The 18,464-nt window shown below is 33.3% G+C and overlaps 4 protein-coding genes across 4 annotated transcripts; all 4 read right to left on the bottom strand.

The window, feature by feature from the left end:
* Nucleotides 1–333: 333 nt before the first annotated feature.
* LOC110728504 lies at nucleotides 334–3,338 on the bottom strand. Its single transcript, XM_021908142.1, has 3 exons — nucleotides 3,075–3,338; nucleotides 1,330–1,532; nucleotides 334–769 (listed from the first exon to the last, which is right to left on the bottom strand). The coding sequence occupies exons 1-3, from the start codon at nucleotides 3,171–3,173 to the stop codon at nucleotides 469–471; spliced, it is 603 nt and encodes a 200-aa protein (XP_021763834.1). The 5' UTR covers nucleotides 3,174–3,338; the 3' UTR covers nucleotides 334–468.
* Nucleotides 3,339–6,290: 2,952 nt separating this feature from the next.
* Nucleotides 6,291–7,614, bottom strand: LOC110728497. Its single transcript, XM_021908137.1, has 3 exons — nucleotides 7,398–7,614; nucleotides 7,044–7,249; nucleotides 6,291–6,811 (listed from the first exon to the last, which is right to left on the bottom strand). Exons 1-3 carry the CDS (start codon nucleotides 7,494–7,496, stop codon nucleotides 6,514–6,516), a joined length of 603 nt encoding a protein of 200 aa, XP_021763829.1. The 5' UTR covers nucleotides 7,497–7,614; the 3' UTR covers nucleotides 6,291–6,513.
* Nucleotides 7,615–11,797: 4,183 nt separating this feature from the next.
* Nucleotides 11,798–13,180, bottom strand: LOC110726372. Its single transcript, XM_021905850.1, has one exon. It carries the CDS (start codon nucleotides 13,178–13,180, stop codon nucleotides 11,798–11,800), a length of 1,383 nt encoding a protein of 460 aa, XP_021761542.1.
* A 693-nt stretch (nucleotides 13,181–13,873) lies between these two features.
* On the bottom strand, nucleotides 13,874–14,905 carry LOC110726362 (glutathione S-transferase T2-like). The gene has a single exon (XM_021905838.1). The coding sequence runs from the start codon at nucleotides 14,903–14,905 to the stop codon at nucleotides 13,874–13,876; it is 1,032 nt and encodes a 343-aa protein (XP_021761530.1).
* Nucleotides 14,906–18,464: the final 3,559 nt, after the last annotated feature.

Genomic DNA, 18,464 nt, shown 5'->3' with positions numbered 1-18,464 from the left:
ACATGAACGAGAAGAGGGGTTGCTAATAGGTCCATCATTAACTCCATGCCCACATATATCATGATTAAGTATTAACCAAACAAAACTATAACGAAATGAGTGATCATCTTTGCTCTCTTTGACTCTTTAGATTAAACTATTGTAAATTTATAAGTATTTATGAACGGTGGGAGTAAACAAAATACCAATTACCAAAATAATAAGACCTATATAGCTATGTACGTGTTACAAAGCCGCAAATCTTCTAAGACTTGTAACATAGAATCAATTGAAACCTCTCACTTACACAAGAGCACAATGCAAGTACAGAAATATAAAGATAAAAAAACAATCTTCAAAGATCACATCAAACTTTAATTCCGAAATGATTTAGCCAATTTTTTTCTTGCAATGTTTAATCTCCAATCAATAACAATACATACATACTTTTTATCTATAGTATACATGTAACCAAGCAATATCACAATATCAATATTGTTCCTTTGATAGCTGTGTATGAGGTCGTCCCATTGCAACACCCTGCTTATAATTAGAAGAGCTAGCGTAATTATTGTTCGTGTTATTAGCAGCGCCATACGCCCAGAAAGCGTAAGAGATTAGTCCTAAGACAATGGTAATTATGCACCAAATTGTAGCACCAAGGAACACATCTTCTTTACCAACTTTGCAAATGTGATTATTGTCTTCAGATTGAATTTTTGCTAGATAACTTATGTTGTTGTGGATCGCTGTGTATAGTAATCCCATGAATGCTATCACAAATGTTATCCTGCATCAAAACAACAAAGCCAAGGATTATATTAAATTAGTAGGCCGCATTTGTCAAAAATCTCCAATAATCCTTTTAAACGTCAAGTTGTACAACACAAGCTAAGTTTAATTACTATTGTCTAGTGGCACAATCGTCGTATCAATTGGCTTCCGGACCATATTTCAAAGTTCCATAATTTTTTATTGATAGAGTATAAAACATATTTCTGGGCCTCAACCATTAGCTTAAACTTTTGGTTGAGATGGTCCACTAACATGGTATCAGAGCTAACGTGATATAGAGGTCACGGGATCGAATCTCATCCACCCCCACCTTAAGTATGGGTATGAAGAGGGCCCATGCTGCATCCATACTTCAAATCCGACGGGCTCTCGTGTGAGAAGGTGTGATAGAGTATAAAACATATTTCTCGGCCTCTACCATCTTCTTAAACTTTTGGTTGAGTTGGTAAACGACGTGACTATCAATGCTGGACAGAGTGAATATAAGCACATACTCGTAGTTATTATCGAAGTTCAAATTCAAAGGGGTAGAAAAGCAGAGGTCCTGAAACATACCAGGAAATGACAAAGAGGATAATAGAAGTGATAGCAGAACAAGTAGAAGAAATGCGTACACCACAACAGCAAAAGCAGTTGAAAGCAGCACTAATTAGAGTTTGTTCAGCCAAAAGAAGTGCAGCAGCAGTTATACCAAGTGCACATGCTCCTGTGTGTGGATATACGCATGCCCCATTTACTTTTGGACCAACTTCTTCTGCCTGCAGCCCACCCAAACAAGACTAGTTAACAAAGGCATACAAATCGCAATCATTTTAATTTTACTCAACCCGTTTCATATTGATAATCATGAATTAATCACAATATTGAGTGTCACAGACAATTATGAAAAAATCACACGATTGAACTTCATGTATACGTGGATCATGTACACTTTAAAAACCTTATTTTAGCTGTAAATTTAAACAAAGTATTGTGAGTATTCCATTAATTTAAATAATAAGTACAAATGTTTCTTCAAAATAATAATAATAATAATAAGTACAAATGTGGTTCAAGATTTCAAATTCTACTATTAATGTAATAATTAATTTCTAACATAGAATATAAAAGATTTTTTTTGGTTAATATTTGATTCTATAAAAGATAATTATACAAGAATTGGAAATATTTTAGGTTGTGTATGGAAGAATTAAAAATACCAATTAAATAATAATATTTATAAAAGATTTGGAATAAAATTATTATAGTTGAATTGTATAAATTTTCTAAAAAATTATTTTGGCTAAAAAGGAAGGGAAGTTTTGGAGGAAAAAAATAAAACTAAGATGTGACACATATATCTGTTTTAGTATTAAATTATTATTAATTGATTGATCAATAATTATTGATTGTTAAATTGTTGCCTACCAAACGTTAAAAAATCACTCACAAAGTCACAATCACAAATACAAAGCCACGTCCTAAAGCCTCATATAGTCAAATCATGGGCCAAGCATCTAGGGCTCAAAATTATGAAGTTGTCGTGAGAATTTAATTTATAGGGGTTGGTCATCAATTGGGCCTCAACCTTAATTGGTTTGGTTGGTTGGCCGGTTGGACAGTTGAACATCCCTTCATATCTTCCTTGACCCGTACACGACCAATTCTTATTACTCCCTCGGTAACTTTGTCAATTTAATTCATTTCAGATTAATTCAGCTCTAAAGAACAAAGTTTTAGTAGATAATAAGATTAGCTATCGAACACATTTTTATATTCAAGGGATGGATTTGAATCATTTGATATAGATAGATAGATATGTGCGTAATATGTAAGTTTAAAATATAGATGAGTAGATAGCTTAATCACATTGTTTGATATTAATAGATATATGTGCGCGTAATATGTATGGTTTGTATCCCATCCCCGCCTCACCACCCGCCAAACCAAAACTCATCCCCGCCCCTGGGGCGGGGATGAGGCGGGTCTCCTATTTGACCCGCCCCCACTAACATCCCTAGCCGCACCCAATAGTTTGTGAAACATGATTATCATACTTAACAATTTGATCTTCTTTACAAGTAATTTTGAGCAAAAACTTGTGATCCGATTATTAATGAAAAAAAATGTACTCATAGGTAATTTTGAATTTCACCACAAATTGCATACTTAATTACGTGGAATATCTGTAAGAAAGACCTTAAAATTACTAAATAAAGTATGCAATAATGTATAAATGATGCATCAATATTAAAATTTAGAAAAATTGATTACGTAAAAATAAAATCACAGTAACAAGAATTACACATGTATATACTTACCTTAATTCTTTTGGCATAAGCAAGAAAGCTGAAAACAACTGCTAGTATACCAAGAACAAATGCAAAAATAGGCACCAAAACCCGAAATCTCTGGGCCATTTTCGTTTTTAGGACCTTTTTTGAGTTTTTTTTTTCTTTCTACAATATCTAAAATAAATTGGTTGGATGGTATATAATTATATATGGGAATGTGATACTTATAATACTCAAAGTAGCTTCCACCAATTTTAGAGAACAGCTGGAAGAGCCAACACAGTATACATCAGCTTGGTTAGAATATAACGGTTGCACTTATGATATGTCACATAACCTCCATAGGGTTGTTGGTTATTCACTTATTGTTAATGGACGGGTCCGTTATATTCAATTGAGTGTGTGACGCGTCATAAATAAAATCGATTAATTAAAATTTGTATTTTAATCATCAGCTTAATTTTTTTATTAGATTGATCCTTCTGACACGTGTGAATAATTTATACTTTATAGCAGTTTATGTTAAGTTGTTTAAGTATCATGCATGCATAATGTTAATCATCATAAGCACATGCATGTTGCTCGCATAATGTACCTATTGTAATCTACATATATTATTCTATCTTTGTTCGAATATAATAGTCACGTATATTATACTTTGTAAGATGTTTGGCGTAAAATAACATCATTCTCTAAACTAAATCGTAGTTTACATTTGGTTTGTGATTGATATTGTCATTACACATGTAAAAATATGGTTAAGTAATGAAAAAAGTATAAAAATATGGTCGAATTAATATGAGGAAAATTTGCGAGGAAGGTCCTTTTAGGTGGTCGACCTTGTGAGAAAGGTCCTTTTATAAAAAAGGTGGCATAAAAGGTCCTTTTATTGCGATTGGGTTGTGAGGAGGGTCCTTTAACCAAATTGCCCTCCGTTTTCCGGCCAAAAAAAATCACGTGCTATCGTGACCACTTAAATCAGTTTTTTTTGTTCTTTCTTTCTTTATTCTTTTCTTTCCTCTCCATCTTCTTCCTTCCTTTCAATTCCACATCTCCATGAATGGCATTTCTGGCCAGACCTCCGCCCACCACACCTCCACCTCCGGCAACAAGGAATTGAACCCCATCCCACCTAGCCACCACCCTGGTCGAAACCCAAAATTAGACAAAATAACCAAGAGCATCAATAGCAAACAAATGCTTAGAACACAATAAAACCGCAAAAAAGAAACCCCCAATCAAATCTCTCCCATCCATTAACGTTGAAATCGAAATCAAAAGCAAACCCAACAAAAACCCATTATACTCAAAATGCATATGATCAACAATCAACAATGCAGGAGACCAAATAACCAAATCCCAGATCAATCTTCGCTTCGTCGAATCCAATTTCTAGTAATTCGATAAATTGCATAGTGAAGAACCAAATCGGAAACAACCACTGTAGGTCTTTAGAAATTAACGACGGAATCAACCTTGTAATTGAGACCTTTATGGAGATTAACAATAATGGAATCAATTTGGGCGGCGAGAAGAGAGAGAAAGAACTCAAAATAGATGAAAAATGGAGTGTAATCAATTTGGGAGTAAGAGGAGTTTGATTGAGGAAACGAGTGGGTTTCGACCAGGGTGGTGGCTGGTGGGATATGATGGGGTTCCTTGTTGCCGGAGATGGAGGTGTGGCGAGCGGAGGTCTGGCCGGAAATGCCATTTATGGAGGTGTGGAATTGAAAGGGGGAAGAAGATGAAGAGGAAAGAAGAGAAAAAAAAAAAAAAATCTGATTTAAGTGGTCACATGCACAGCACGTGACTTTTTTTGGCCAGAAAACGGAGGTCAACGTTGGAGTTTGGTCAAAGGACCCTCCTCACAACCCAATCGTCATAAAAGGACCTTTTATGCCACCTTTTTCATAGAAGGACTTTCCTCACAAGGTCGACCACTTAAAAGAACTTTTTATGCCACCTTTTTCATAAAAGGACCTTCCTCACAAAGTCGACCACTTAAAAGACTTTGCTCGCAAATTTTCCTTAAAATTACTACATTTTTTTTAAATTATTATTTTTAAAAAAATTCTTTGACGAATGTGCTATTGTATTTGTACGTGTAATTTATATTTCATAATTGCTCCCTTTAATTTAAGGTCCATAGCGTTACCAATTGTCAATTGATTGTATGTAGAATTGCTTTGGTGAGTGTGGTAGTGATGGTGGCGATAATTGCATGATGGTGGTGGTCAACGGTTGTGATGGGTTGGAGATCTAGGGGCAATATCGAAATATGCTATGTATTGTGAATTGTTGGGCTAGTGGACTAGTGGATTGCTGGTTTTGGAATTATAAGTTTATAACATGGTTTAACAATAAACAATAATCTTAAACTTTATTTATACTCTTATAATGGGTGTAATCATAGAGTGGCTAGTGGACTAGTGGATTGCTGGTTTTGGAATTATAACATGGTTTAACAATAAACAATAAGCTTAAACTTTATTTATACTCTTATAATACGTGTAATCATAGTGTGGGTCACCTCTTATTATTTTAAGAGAGTTATAAGAGCAGGGGTGAGAACACCACACCTAGTTATTTGCTATTAGGTAATTTAATCATTTGGCTACGTACGTTACACGGGTACACCCATTATATGATTTATACCCGTTGACGTACAACACTGTAGGATGCATGGACACTACGTCCAACAGCTGTGTCCGTGTTCGACACCGTGTCGGACACCGACACTCATTCGACACACGATGGACACACATAAAAATTGCATCCGGTTTTTTTGATATATTTAGACACTTTGAGACGAATCGTATCCTACTATGATACGATCCGATTTGCATTTTGATATATCACCTCATCTTTTTAACTTTTTTAATTAGAAAGTTAAGGCAAAGTATGAGAGAAAAAGGTAAGAGTTATAATACGAGCGCCTTCAAAACACATTTATAGCACATTATTGTATGTGAATTAGGATAATATTATTTAGGTGCGGTAAATGACTTGTTTTAAGGTTAATTATTTAGTGTTTTGTTGAATAGGTTGCCAAAATTTTTCTTTTTTTGATTTATTATTTATCTTGTTATTTGCTGTACCCGTGTCCCCTATTTTAAGATTGTCGTTTTTCCGTATCCGTATTGTACTCGTGTCCGTGTACGTGTTGGTGCAACCTACTATACAACTACAATAACTGATGTATACAAATTAACACTACTGACATACATAGTACTTCATTCGTTTGAATAAACTTCTTGAATTCAAATAAATATCAATACACACGGGCATGTAATTAAACAAAAATAAAATAAAAGAATTTTAAAAATTACATAAAATTTCTGAAGAGTGAAAAAAAAAATTGAACTTCTAATTAGAGGAATTGCACACTTTTTTTTTCTTCTTGCAATTCCATCAATTTTGGTTTACACAACTAACAACCAATTAATTTAATTTAACATTGACATGATCAACATTGTTCTTTTGGTAATTGTGTATGAATTTGTCCCATTGCAACACCACTTTGCCCATAATTAGCTTGCTCACAATTAGTGTTTTTGTTATGAATACTACACGCCCAAAAGGCGTAAGTGATTAGGCCTAAAACTGTGGTAATTATGCACCAAATTGCAGCCCCTAAGAACAAATTCTCTAGGCCAATGAAGCAATTGCCTCCGTTGTTTTGAGAGTGATGTTTTACTAGGAATTTGTGGCTGTTGACAACCGCGGTGTATATCAATCCGATGAATGATATGACAAATGCGCACCTGCATTCATAACATCAATAAAAAGTTTATATTTTGAAAATATACAATACTAATTAAATAACCATTAATCATCTTAATATATGCATATAAAATCTCTATCTAATTCCATCTAAATTTAGTTGATACAATGTTTAAACTACCTATACAATGAGCCGATGTGATTATTAGTTCCAAACCAAAGAGAAAATGTGTAAAATATATGAAATTAAATCATAAATGAAATGTAACATACCAGGAAAGAATGAAGAATATCATTGCCAAAATAGCAACAAATTTTCTGTTAAAATGAACCCCACGACGTCGACAACAAAAGCATCTGATGCCGTAAGTAATTGTAAGTTGCCCAAACAGAAGAGTTAGTGCCGCAAGTATACCATAATACCATGCTGAGCTGCTTGGATACGCGCAATACCCATTAAAGCTGCTCACTTCATAACTCTGCTCATAACCCAAGTCAATTAATTTAAGTGCTCGTTTGATTGACATATACTATATAGTATATACAAACATCAAGTAAAACTATCATTCAAACTAAAAACTAGAAAACATTTTGTTTAGTTGACAAAAACACGAATTTAAAAATTACCTTGACTCGTTTGGTGTAAGCCATAAAACTAAAAACAATAGCGAGAATACCATGAAGAAGGGCTTTTAAAGGTACCCAATAAGTGTATTCTTGTGACATTTTTGAACTATTTTCGATTTTAATTTCTGTCTTTAGAATTTGATTTTGTGAAATGTTTGTGATAACTGATAAGATAGTTTGCAATTGAATTGGATTGAGAAATTAAATAAACTAGAAGGATATTTATATAATGAGTGGCCAGATAGCAATAATCTACTTTAGGAAGACTCCTAAGACCAGCCGACACACTTTTTTAGACGACAAAATAGAATTCAAGACTCAACATTATTATTTTTTAATTAATACTCTGTATTTAATCAATGCATGTTAGCAATTTAGCATGTTAACCCTTAACATACAGCTGTTGTATGTTAGAAAATATATAGGATGGAAAAATATACCACTACATATATAATAGGTGATAGATGGTAAATATTTTGGGGAAAAAATATTTAACCTATATTCCTGTAGGATGGAAAAAAGTACCACTTATATGCATAATAGTACATAAAAAGTACTATTAAGACAACTTATACTTTCCCCTCAAAAAAAAAGACAACTTATATTTTAATGGTACATTATACATGCATAATAGTACATTATAATGTACCACTATAGAGTTAGTTTTTTCATTTTTAGTTCTAAAGCTTATCAAATTTACATTTCTGCAGTGGCGGAGCCAGGATTTGTAATCCGGGGGGACAATTTTTAGATGTTTAATAATCGACAATAATTATAAGAAAAAAGAAATTGATCACATAAATTGTTTAATATATATTTGAAATCGCTTATGAGATATGACAATTATTCTTATATGGTGAAAGAGGAGTTGTTAAAAAATTAATTGCATATTAAGAAATTTATTAACCAAATTTTTTTTTTTTTATGCTGGTAAACCCCAATTTTAAGGTATGTAATCCTTAATAATCGATAAATATGATTTATCAAATGATAAGCATTTACACAAATTGATAGTAGATGTAAAGGGATTTGGGTTACATTTTAAAAAAAAATAATAATAAATAAATAAACTTTCTTTGACTAAAAATAAAATTGGAAACTTAGTTCCAAACAAGCTATAAAAAATAGAATTTAGGCACACATAATTAGAGAGATAAAAAAATACGGAGACATGTGTTCATTACAAATAGTTTAATAACACATTAGTAATCACTATCAACAAGGCGATACTTGATTAAACAGTTAAATGAGAGTAATTAGAGGTTTGAAGACTTATAATACTTTGTATATATAAATTACATACTATATAATGAAATTTAAAAACCAGTAAAAAAAAAAATGGCAAAATCCAAAAACAAGAAAAAGAAGTTAAATAGGAGCACTTTGTATAAACTATAAAATGAAATAAAAATAAAGTCCAAAAATAGCAAAAAGAAACAAAAAAAATGATCGGGTAAAGAATCGAACCTAAGATCAAAGAGAAATACAAGCTTTACTCAAGCCCATCAACCACCAGACCAAATGTTGTCTTTGTTATATAAGGTATACATGTAAGGTATTTATTCTTATTTACAGCATTTATTTAAGCTAACATAAATTAAATTTTTTTTTGGAAAAATGGGGGGACAACCGTCCCCCCTTGTTCCTACATGGCTCCGCCCCTGCATTTCTGCCCTATATACTTTGTAAATGCATAATAGCTACGCGCTGAGATGCAAACTTGGCTAGGAAAAAAGTTTATAATATAAATTTATAAATTACACTTTAAAATAGAAAATGTAACGGTGGACTATTAGGGCTGAGCAAAATTATCCGAAAACCCGAAAATTCGAACCGTAACCGAACCAAAAATTAGGGTACCCGTTTCGATAACCATAACGGTTCGGATACCCGATCCGATAATTTGTTATCAGGTACGGTTATTGGGTATCATTTTAAAATTAACGGTTACTCTATCCGTTCCGATAAGCATTTTTTTTCCTATTTAAATCTATTTATCCAAAATCTAAACTCTTACTTTACTTCATAATCACTTCAAAATTTAAATGATTAGTAATTATTAGTAATTTGGTCATGATCACGTGGTATTATTGTTGATTAGCGTTGAATGATATCATAATAACTAATTATAAAGTCTAAATTTTTATTATTGGATATCATATTGGGTACCCGATAACCGAAACGAAAATTCGGGTACCCGAATTTCGGCTACCCGAACTTATTAGTTCGGGTAATGGATATTATTTTTAGTGCTATTGGTTATTGGGTACCCGAATCGATATTGTTAATGGTATGCTCACTCCTAGAATATTGTTGATGGTACGCTCACTCCTAGAATATTGGTATTATTGTTGATTAGCGTTGAATGATATCATAATAACTAATTATAAAGTCTAAATTTTTATTATTGGATATCATATTGGGTACCCAATAACTGAACCAAAAATCCGGGTATCCGAATTTCGGCTACCCGAACTTATTAGTTCGGGTAATGGATATTATTTTTAGTGCTATTAGTGTTAATGGTACCCTCACTCCTAGAATATTGTGGAGTGTTGGACTTTATCCAATGCATTAAGTATAATTATTTGCTTTTATAAGCTTTGCGTGTGCAGCTCATACGCGTGTAAATTTTGAATCATTCTATATTTCTATCAGTAGGGTTTATGGCTTTTTTAAATACGTTTGCTATAATTGATGGAGGAGGCATAAGGGAGAAAAGTCCACTAACAGCGTATAAAGTAAGGTTTCAATATAAAATTAAAGAAATTTTGTTAGAAAAAATCATTTATAATAACTTTTCTGTTGAAAATAATGGTATAATTTTTTTTTTGACAACTAGAAATCCAATTGTAAATTTTTTTATTGAGGACAACTAAGAACCTCTAATTCACTTTAATAACCTCTAATTTCTCTTATATCTCCTAATTACACTTTTAACTCTCATCTAACTATTTAATGATTAAATTAATATATAAATTTATATAAAAACAAGCAAACGAAAACCACCACCATCCCACCATCAGCCAGCCAGCCACCCCTTCCCCTTCCCACCCCTATCCGAGCCACTGCTTATAACCCCACTCTCGGCGACCAACCTCCAATCCATCGCCGCGTTCGCAACCTTGGCTGCTGCTTGCCGAGCTCCCTTGCTTCAACCAGCCCTCCGCAACAACACATCACACATCATCACAACCTACTTCCTCCGCCAAATATCAACAACCACAATTAAATCACAAAACCGCTTCAAATCGTCAACAATTCGGCTCACCAATCAGTGCTAGCACCGCCCAAGTCTCACCGCACCAACTTTGGTCGCAGCCGCAGCCTTATAGCCACTCTATTGGGTGGAGTTTTTGGGTTAGGGTTTTGGAGGGTGGTCGCGGTTAGGGTAAAGAGGAAAGGGGGGAGCTGAGGTCAGTTCAGCGGTGGAGGTTGGTCGGCAAGGGTGGGGGGTTCAAGGCTGCGGCTGGGGATAGGCCGAGAAGGGGGTGTTGCCACGGGAGGGGGAGAAGGAGAGGGTGGCCGGCTGGTGGTGGTGAGGGTGGTTTTTGTTTTTGTTTTTTTTTTTTTTTTTTAAATTTATAAACTAACTTAATTATTAAATAGTTAAGTGAGAGTTATAAGTAATTAGAAGAATTAATGAGAAATTAGTGGTTAATTGAGTGATTAGAGATCTCAGGTTGTCCTCAACAAAAAAAATTTGCAATCTGGTTTCTAGTTGCCAAAATTTTTTATAAGGTATTTTCCAACAAAAAAGTTGTTATAAATGGGTTTTTTTTTTCGACAAAATTTCCTAAAATTAATAGACAATTTTGCACGTAACACAAAATTAGCATCGAATGATAATGGAAATCAACAATCGATATTTACAACAAATAAATAACTAATTAATACTACGTATTACTTAGAGCATACACAATGGTTGCCCAACCCCATCTTGGTTATTGATTATTTTATTATTTTATCCATCTTCCACCTCACTTATAACCACTCTTATAACCATTTAATAACCAATGTATGCCAATAGTTAACCATAATATTTTGGTTATACATTTTCTCTCTCCTACTTTTACCCAACCCCACCACACAATTTATTACTTAAATTCTATTATTATTAAATAATGCATTTGGTAATAATCATTCAAAATTAATAATTATTTATTAGCATACATTAATTAGATAAAATCTCAAAAATTTAAAAATAATGCAATTTTGATATTAATTAGTATGTAATTAGTCGTTAATTAAGACACAAACAATAATTGTAACCCTACTACATTCCACAATAATAAAAATCATACATATATATTCTATCAAATGACAAAAGTCTTTGAAAGATAATAACGAACCGCGAACAAGTACAAACACAATGATATAATATTGCGATTACACATCTATTAATGCATATTATTGTCCCTACTTTGAACACCGAATTTGAGCCACATATGTTCAACTAAGTCTTTCTTCAATGCTTTATGCATAGCTTCATCACGAACACGTGCTCTATTAGACATGTAAGTTTCCAAACTTGCAATTCGGTTGTTGCTATTTTGGAACTGAAAAGGCTCTTCATTATTTTCATTACTTGAAGACGCATTTGTAGCTTGATCATATTCATTTGGATCGTAATACGTTTTATATGTATCTCTTTCATCCTCAACAATCATATTGTGCATAATAATACACGCTATCATTATTTTTCCTAACATTGATGCGTCACGAGCTAGCGCTGGATTCCGTATTATTGCAAAACGAGCTTGTAATACTCCAAAAGCACGCTCAACGTCCTTTCGTTTAGCTTCTTGTACTTTGGCAAATAGACCTTCTTTTTCATTTTGTGGTAGTGATATTGTAGGAATGAATGCCGCCCATTTAGGATATATACCATCAGTGAGATAATATCCCATATTGTATGTGCGACCATTCACAACATAGTTAATAGAGGGTGCACAACCTTCAAAAATATCATTAAACAATGGGGATCTATCAAGAACATTAATATCATTACGACTACCTGGTGTCCCAAAAAAGGCATGCCAGATCCAAAGATCATATGATGCCACAGCTTCCAAGATTAATGTGGGTTTACCTGGTCTTCCAGAAAACATACCTTTTAATCGAAGTGGACAGTTTTTCCACCTCCAATGCATACAATCAATAGAACCTAACATGCCAGGAAATCCACGACGTTCACCAATCCTTAGTAGTCTTACTAGATCTTCTTCATTGGGCTTTCGAAGGTATTCATCACTAAAGTAAGAGACTATTCCTTCCACAAAATGCTGAAGTGAATCTCTTGCAAGAGATGCACTAATCCGAATGTAGTCATCCACAGAATCAGCGGAGGTGCCATAAGCTATTAGTCTCATAGCCGCGGTGCATTTTTGTAATGCAGAGGCACCAAATCTTCCTGTAGCATCTTGTCTTTGCTGGAAGAAGGGATGACGTTCTTCTAAAGTTTGCTTAATTCGTTGAAATATATGTTTGTTCATGCGAAATCTCCGACGGAATAATTGTGGAGGGAACACAGGATGGTCGGTAAAGTAGTCATTCCATAAACGACTGTGTCCATCCTCACGATCCCTTGGAACGGGAACCCTTGGTGGCCTTGGCACTTGATTAAACATTTGATATACTTCAACTGGATTGGACATAAAAACTTCATCCATCATTCGATCGAACTGGCGATTGGCTTGCCTTCGTCTTTCATATCGTTGGGTTTGGCTATTTTCTGAATTGGAAGAGGAATTAGAAGAGTTGGAGCTATCGTCAGATGACATGTTTTAAAACCAAATTTGATATGAGAATGGAAGGTAGAAGTATAATAGGGGGAAATGGATGGTTGTTCAAGGGAATCCCACTCTGATGTATCCATCTTATAGAACAAGTGTGTATGATATGTAGTAATTTTTTTGTCTTATATGGTAAATTTGAAGTCTTGCATGCATGCAATGATTCATAAAGTAGTTAATAATTTTTAAAAGTAATGGAGATGCATGCCTTTGCATTGTCACTATCACCTTAACATTGTTATGTACGTCAAAGCAAGTGATGCATGCTACTATTTCCTTTTCAGTGTTAAGTACATCAGTGAACAAAATTCACTATTACCTTTTCAGTGTTAAGTACATCAATGTCTAGTATTTAATATTTGCTTTTCAGTGTTGGGTACATCAAATACTTTACAGTGTAATGTAAATCAATGTACATCTTTTGCAGTGATATATCAAAGTGAATCAATAGGTTTAGTCAGATCAATAATAATTATATGTTATTATATAAAAACTTTAATGTATTGAATAATATTATTAAGCTTATAATACGATTATAAGAAGAGACATGTAATTTAACTTAATAACTCCATAAGTATTCAAACTACAAATCAGACCTTAAGTACATAAAAAAGAACAATAAAAAAGGAATTATTTGAAATCAACCAACATTACGACAATAATCAACCATACACTAATACATTAGTCTGAGGGGAACAACTTCTTCAACAAAGTGCTCCTTAATTCTTGATCTTCCGAAGATAAGTTTGGCTTTGAATCGAGGTGTTTAAATAACTCCATATTAATTTTTCTTTGCTTCCTTGCTTCTTTCTCCCTTTCTAGTTGCAACCTTGTAAGTTCAACTTCATTTTCTGATTGCCTTAGAAGGTTCATGTTCTGGGCAGTGTCCAACCATTGTTGCCATGCTCCACTTGGCATGTTTGGCACCTTGCTCTTTCCTTTATTTTTACTAGATTCGTTGCTAGAAGGAAAGCCTGAATACCCAATATCACCACTGGTTGGTGTTTCTGGGTTTGATGAAGAGGAGTAGTTTCCAGCTTCATTGATACGAGATCTCTTTGAGTCACTTCCTTGAGTGGATGTCTTTTCCTTGCATTTTTTAACAACATCTTCACTTGGTTTCCATGCTTCATGTTGTTTTAAGATGTCCCAAACATGCTTGTCTTGAAAGGTTTTAGAGCATAATGAAGACTTTGTTTTGTCGTTAGCATATATACTATATGCTAATTTCATAACATCTTCATCATTCATACCACTTCCCTTTTTTGATTCAGCATGAGCATGTGAGCCACAAAATTTAGAACATGAAGCATTAATCCTTCTCCAACGGTTTCTAAGTTGCTCCGTACCCCTCATTTTCAACAAATCTTCTCGTGTTACCCGATCAGTACCTTCTTCGAAACACCTTTGTTTGTATAGTCTAACATTATTATACATTTCTTCAATTTTCCTCCAAAAAACATCCCCCTTTTGGTTAGTGTTAGTTTTTTTATTTTGACTAACCTCAAGCCAAGCCTTCACAAGAACCACTTCTTCAGCTTTTGACCAAAAAATTTTCCTTCCATCTTGATTGCCTCCTTCATTACCTCTTTCATTACCTTCGCCTTCTTCAACTTCTGGTTCATTTTCGTCATCTGATGCATTCGATGTGTATGAACAATCGAAACTCGAAAATGCACCATCACCTTGTGACATAGAAAAATGTTGAGACATGGGAAATGTTGAATCAATTTGAGAGATTTGAATATTTTCAAAAGATGGGATAACATTTGGAGAATTTGAATAATTAGGATTTTGTGGTGGTTGAAAAGGAAACGGAGTGAAAGTACTTGGATTTGAGAAATTGAGATTTTGTGAACCGTAATTCGGAAAATTTTGAAAATTTGTATCTAAATCTGAGTTGAGATCAATTGGAAGATTAGAATAGTAAGGTTGAGGATTTGGATTATTTTGGGGCTGTGATGAGTTATGAGATTTTGTGGATTTTTTTTTTCTGTTAGATTTTGGAATGTTCATCTTAACACAATTTGCCAATAAGAAGAGTAATTTTCACTTAAAAAAAGTTGTTTCAAAATACTTCAATATTGGGCTCATTTTATAGAGAAAAATAAAATAGAGCCGTTGGTGTATTTTTTTTTTTTTTTCAGAATTGTATTTTAAAAATTATGGCCGTTACAAAAATTACAACGGTTATAAATTCAGAGCAAATCTCAACCATTGATATTTGTATTACGTGTCAAAATCTTAGCCATCCATGTCAACCAAAAAGCAAAAAAAAAATTGCATGACCAAGCTATGATAACCGGTTATTGAAATAACCAGGTTATTAATATTTTCCACCAAAATTTTCTCTCTCCTCATTATTTTATTATTTTCTCACAATCTCTCTCCTAATAACCACCCCAAGTGGTTATTTGCTGTGTCTACTCTTAAAGGGTGATGCTATAAGGGCTGCATATAAGCATTTAATATACTTCTTTTTTTTAGTATTTAGTTGAGAATTTATCGACAATTCACGAGTAAATCGGTGTAATAAATGTTTATTTTTGTCTATTCTTTCTACTTTTAGCTTCTTATCTGCATATATCTTTTTCCTACTTAAAATAGTACTAAGTAATTTCTCTTTTATAGATTCATTTGAGACCCAATTTACCCTAGACCCAGCCCATTGAATGATTTGGTTAAGTGTTTGAATATTCAAATCAAACGCAATGGATTTTGTCTGAATAAAAATTTGAGTTCAAGTCACACAAAATAGTTAGGGTTCACGTCAGGTTGATTCGATCCATGCCTATCTTTACTTTCAAAACATACTTTTACTTAGAGGGTAAGGGATTTTTGATTGGTAAAGATGTAGCCAAAAAGGAGGTCATGGACTAGCTATGTGAGTGAGTCATATGGCCATTGTTGGGTAAGGATGGATGGCAATACTTGTGGTGGCGGCTAGGGAAGCGCAGGGAGATCATGAAAAGAAATCGGAAGGTGTTGGAGAGATCAAGGAGTACATATTTTGTATGAATTTATCAAAAAAGTTTGTTGACAGGACTTATATAGGTTAGTATGGGCACTGCTCATTATAAATTCTAAAAAACTTGTACTAGTACTTAAATTGGTGCTCATTTCGTGATTAACAAAATCTATTTTCAATTTTCAATTTTCAGTTGCAACTTTAACTTGGGGAAAATGAATATTATACTTCGTATGAACATTGCTAAATGTTGTAGTTGACTAGTTGACAAGTTGCGAATTTCTGGCATATCACAATCAAACATAGTAGGACTTTATTACATTAACGAAGACCAATTCTTGTAATCAAATGAATACATTTATACATCTATTACACAATAACAAATAATCAAACTGATAGATAAACTAATAACAATCCTTAAGATCACAATGCAACAAAGTTCTAACGACAATTTAGATTAAATTTCTAAAACTGATTTGCACACAATTTTACCATACAACAATTACGTACATCATCAACATTATTGTTATACTATACATAGTAACACCTTGCATTGTCCATAATTAATTAGTAGAATTACTATATCCAGCTTGATAATTCTTGTTATTATCGCGGTCTTTACCACATGCCCACAAAGCATAAGAAATTAGACCAAAAACAGTTGTAATGAGGCACCAAGATGCAGCACCTAGGTTCATTTGCTTCATGCTAATGAAGCAACTTCCACCATTAGCGCGTAAAGAATGATGTTTTACGAGAAATTTGTGGTTGTTGACGACTGCTGTGTACATCAGTCCTATGAATGCTATAGAAAATGCTAACCTGCATGCATTTACCATAAAAAAATATGTTTAGTAATTTCATAATATAAATAATAATTATTATTTAATGATATTGTTACATATATATACCAGGAAAAAATGAAGAAAAATATAGAGATAATAGCAGTGCATTTTGATGAACAACGTGCTCCACGACAGCAAAAGCATCCCATGCCAACACTTATAGTAATTTGTTCAGCCAGAAGAGCTATTGCAGCTATCAAAGCTAGATACCACACTTAGGGGTGTCCATTATTCGGATATAAATCGAAATACAATCCAATCCAAACCGAATTATTAATTCGGATCAGATTCGAACTTTAATTTGAATTGGATCGGATTGAATTTATTAGAAAATTCGGATTTTTGGATCGGATCGGATCGGATTGGCCTTGTTTGGATCCAAAAAACCAAAATAACCGAAATGTGAAACCGTTATTTTATAAATAAGGATTGTAAATGTTAATCATGTTAAATTTTATTTATAATTACAATAAAATTAATCATGCAAAACTATGTTTTCAATACTTATATCAATCATGTATAACTATGCTTTTAAAAATTGAATTTTTATAATTGCATTTTTATTTTTATAATTGCATTAGGCCCAAAAAATTTGCATCGTATTTTAATTCGGATTTCCGGATTGGATCCAAATAACCGAATTATAATTCAGATTGGATCGGATTGGATTTGGTGAGGAATTCGGATCGGATTGGATTTGATAATTGAAAACCAAATTTTATTTCGGATTGGATTGGATTGGATTTGGGCTAAATCCAAACCAAAAACCGAATGGACACCCCTAACCACGTTGAACTGCTTGGATATTCGCAAACTCCGTTAAAGTCGGTAGCTTCCTCACTCTGCTCAAGAGAACAAGCCAATGAGTTTGAGTGGTCGTTTGATTAACATTACAAGTAAACATGTACACATGAAACCCATTGTATATGTATTACTCAATTAGAGAATTGTACACTTATACCATAACTTGCAATTGTGATGTTTGGTGGACAAAAACACGCAAAATCGCGAAATTTGAATTTCTCAAACATTTTAATCTTACGCTAAAATAGGAAAGTTGCTTAATAGTTAATTTGACTTTAATACTCTTGCACGGAGTAGTATAGTGAGTAGAATTAAGAAGCTAAAAATTCTCATTTTAACTACGCAACATTACAATATAAAGTATGTACTATTTGTCTATTTACAATTACTTACTTTGAACAATTTTTTTTTTTAATACTAGTCATTGGAGCGTACGCATCATTACTCACTTTGAACATATTTTTTGTTAATACTAGTCATTGGAGTGTGCGCAATACGCACGCCCTCTCGACAGTACGATGATTTAGTTGGGTAATTAATCTAGTGCTTTTAACTATGATGCTTGTTTTGTGCTTAATTTGTGTTTTTGCATTGTATATATTATTGGGAGCTCTATGGAAAAATGAAGTGCATGCATGACGTTTAAATATGTGGT

Source organism: Chenopodium quinoa, unplaced genomic scaffold, assembly GCF_001683475.1.
Source record: "Chenopodium quinoa cultivar QQ74 unplaced genomic scaffold, ASM168347v1, whole genome shotgun sequence".
NCBI lineage: Eukaryota > Viridiplantae > Streptophyta > Magnoliopsida > Caryophyllales > Amaranthaceae > Chenopodium > Chenopodium quinoa.
The sequence above is the reverse complement of the archived record's forward strand: the minus strand, read 5'-3'. Positions and strand labels throughout refer to the sequence as shown.

Coding starts and splice junctions, on each gene's coding strand:
- LOC110726372 (XM_021905850.1), bottom strand. CDS start 13,180: ATGTCATCTGACGATAGCTCCAACTCTTCTAATTCCTCTTCCAATTCA.
- LOC110728497 (XM_021908137.1), bottom strand. CDS start 7,496: ATGTCACAAGAATACACTTATTGGGTACCTTTAAAAGCCCTTCTTCAT. Junction 7,250..7,397: donor CTTACACCAAACGAGTCAAG/GTAATTTTTAAA, acceptor GGTTATGAGCAG/AGTTATGAAGTGAGCAGCTT. Junction 6,812..7,043: donor ATATTCTTCATTCTTTCCTG/GTATGTTACATT, acceptor TTATGAATGCAG/GTGCGCATTTGTCATATCAT.
- LOC110728504 (XM_021908142.1), bottom strand. CDS start 3,173: ATGGCCCAGAGATTTCGGGTTTTGGTGCCTATTTTTGCATTTGTTCTT. Junction 1,533..3,074: donor CTTATGCCAAAAGAATTAAG/GTAAGTATATAC, acceptor GGTGGGCTGCAG/GCAGAAGAAGTTGGTCCAAA. Junction 770..1,329: donor ATCCTCTTTGTCATTTCCTG/GTATGTTTCAGG, acceptor GTTTTGATGCAG/GATAACATTTGTGATAGCAT.
- LOC110726362 (XM_021905838.1), bottom strand. CDS start 14,905: ATGTCTCAACATTTTTCTATGTCACAAGGTGATGGTGCATTTTCGAGT.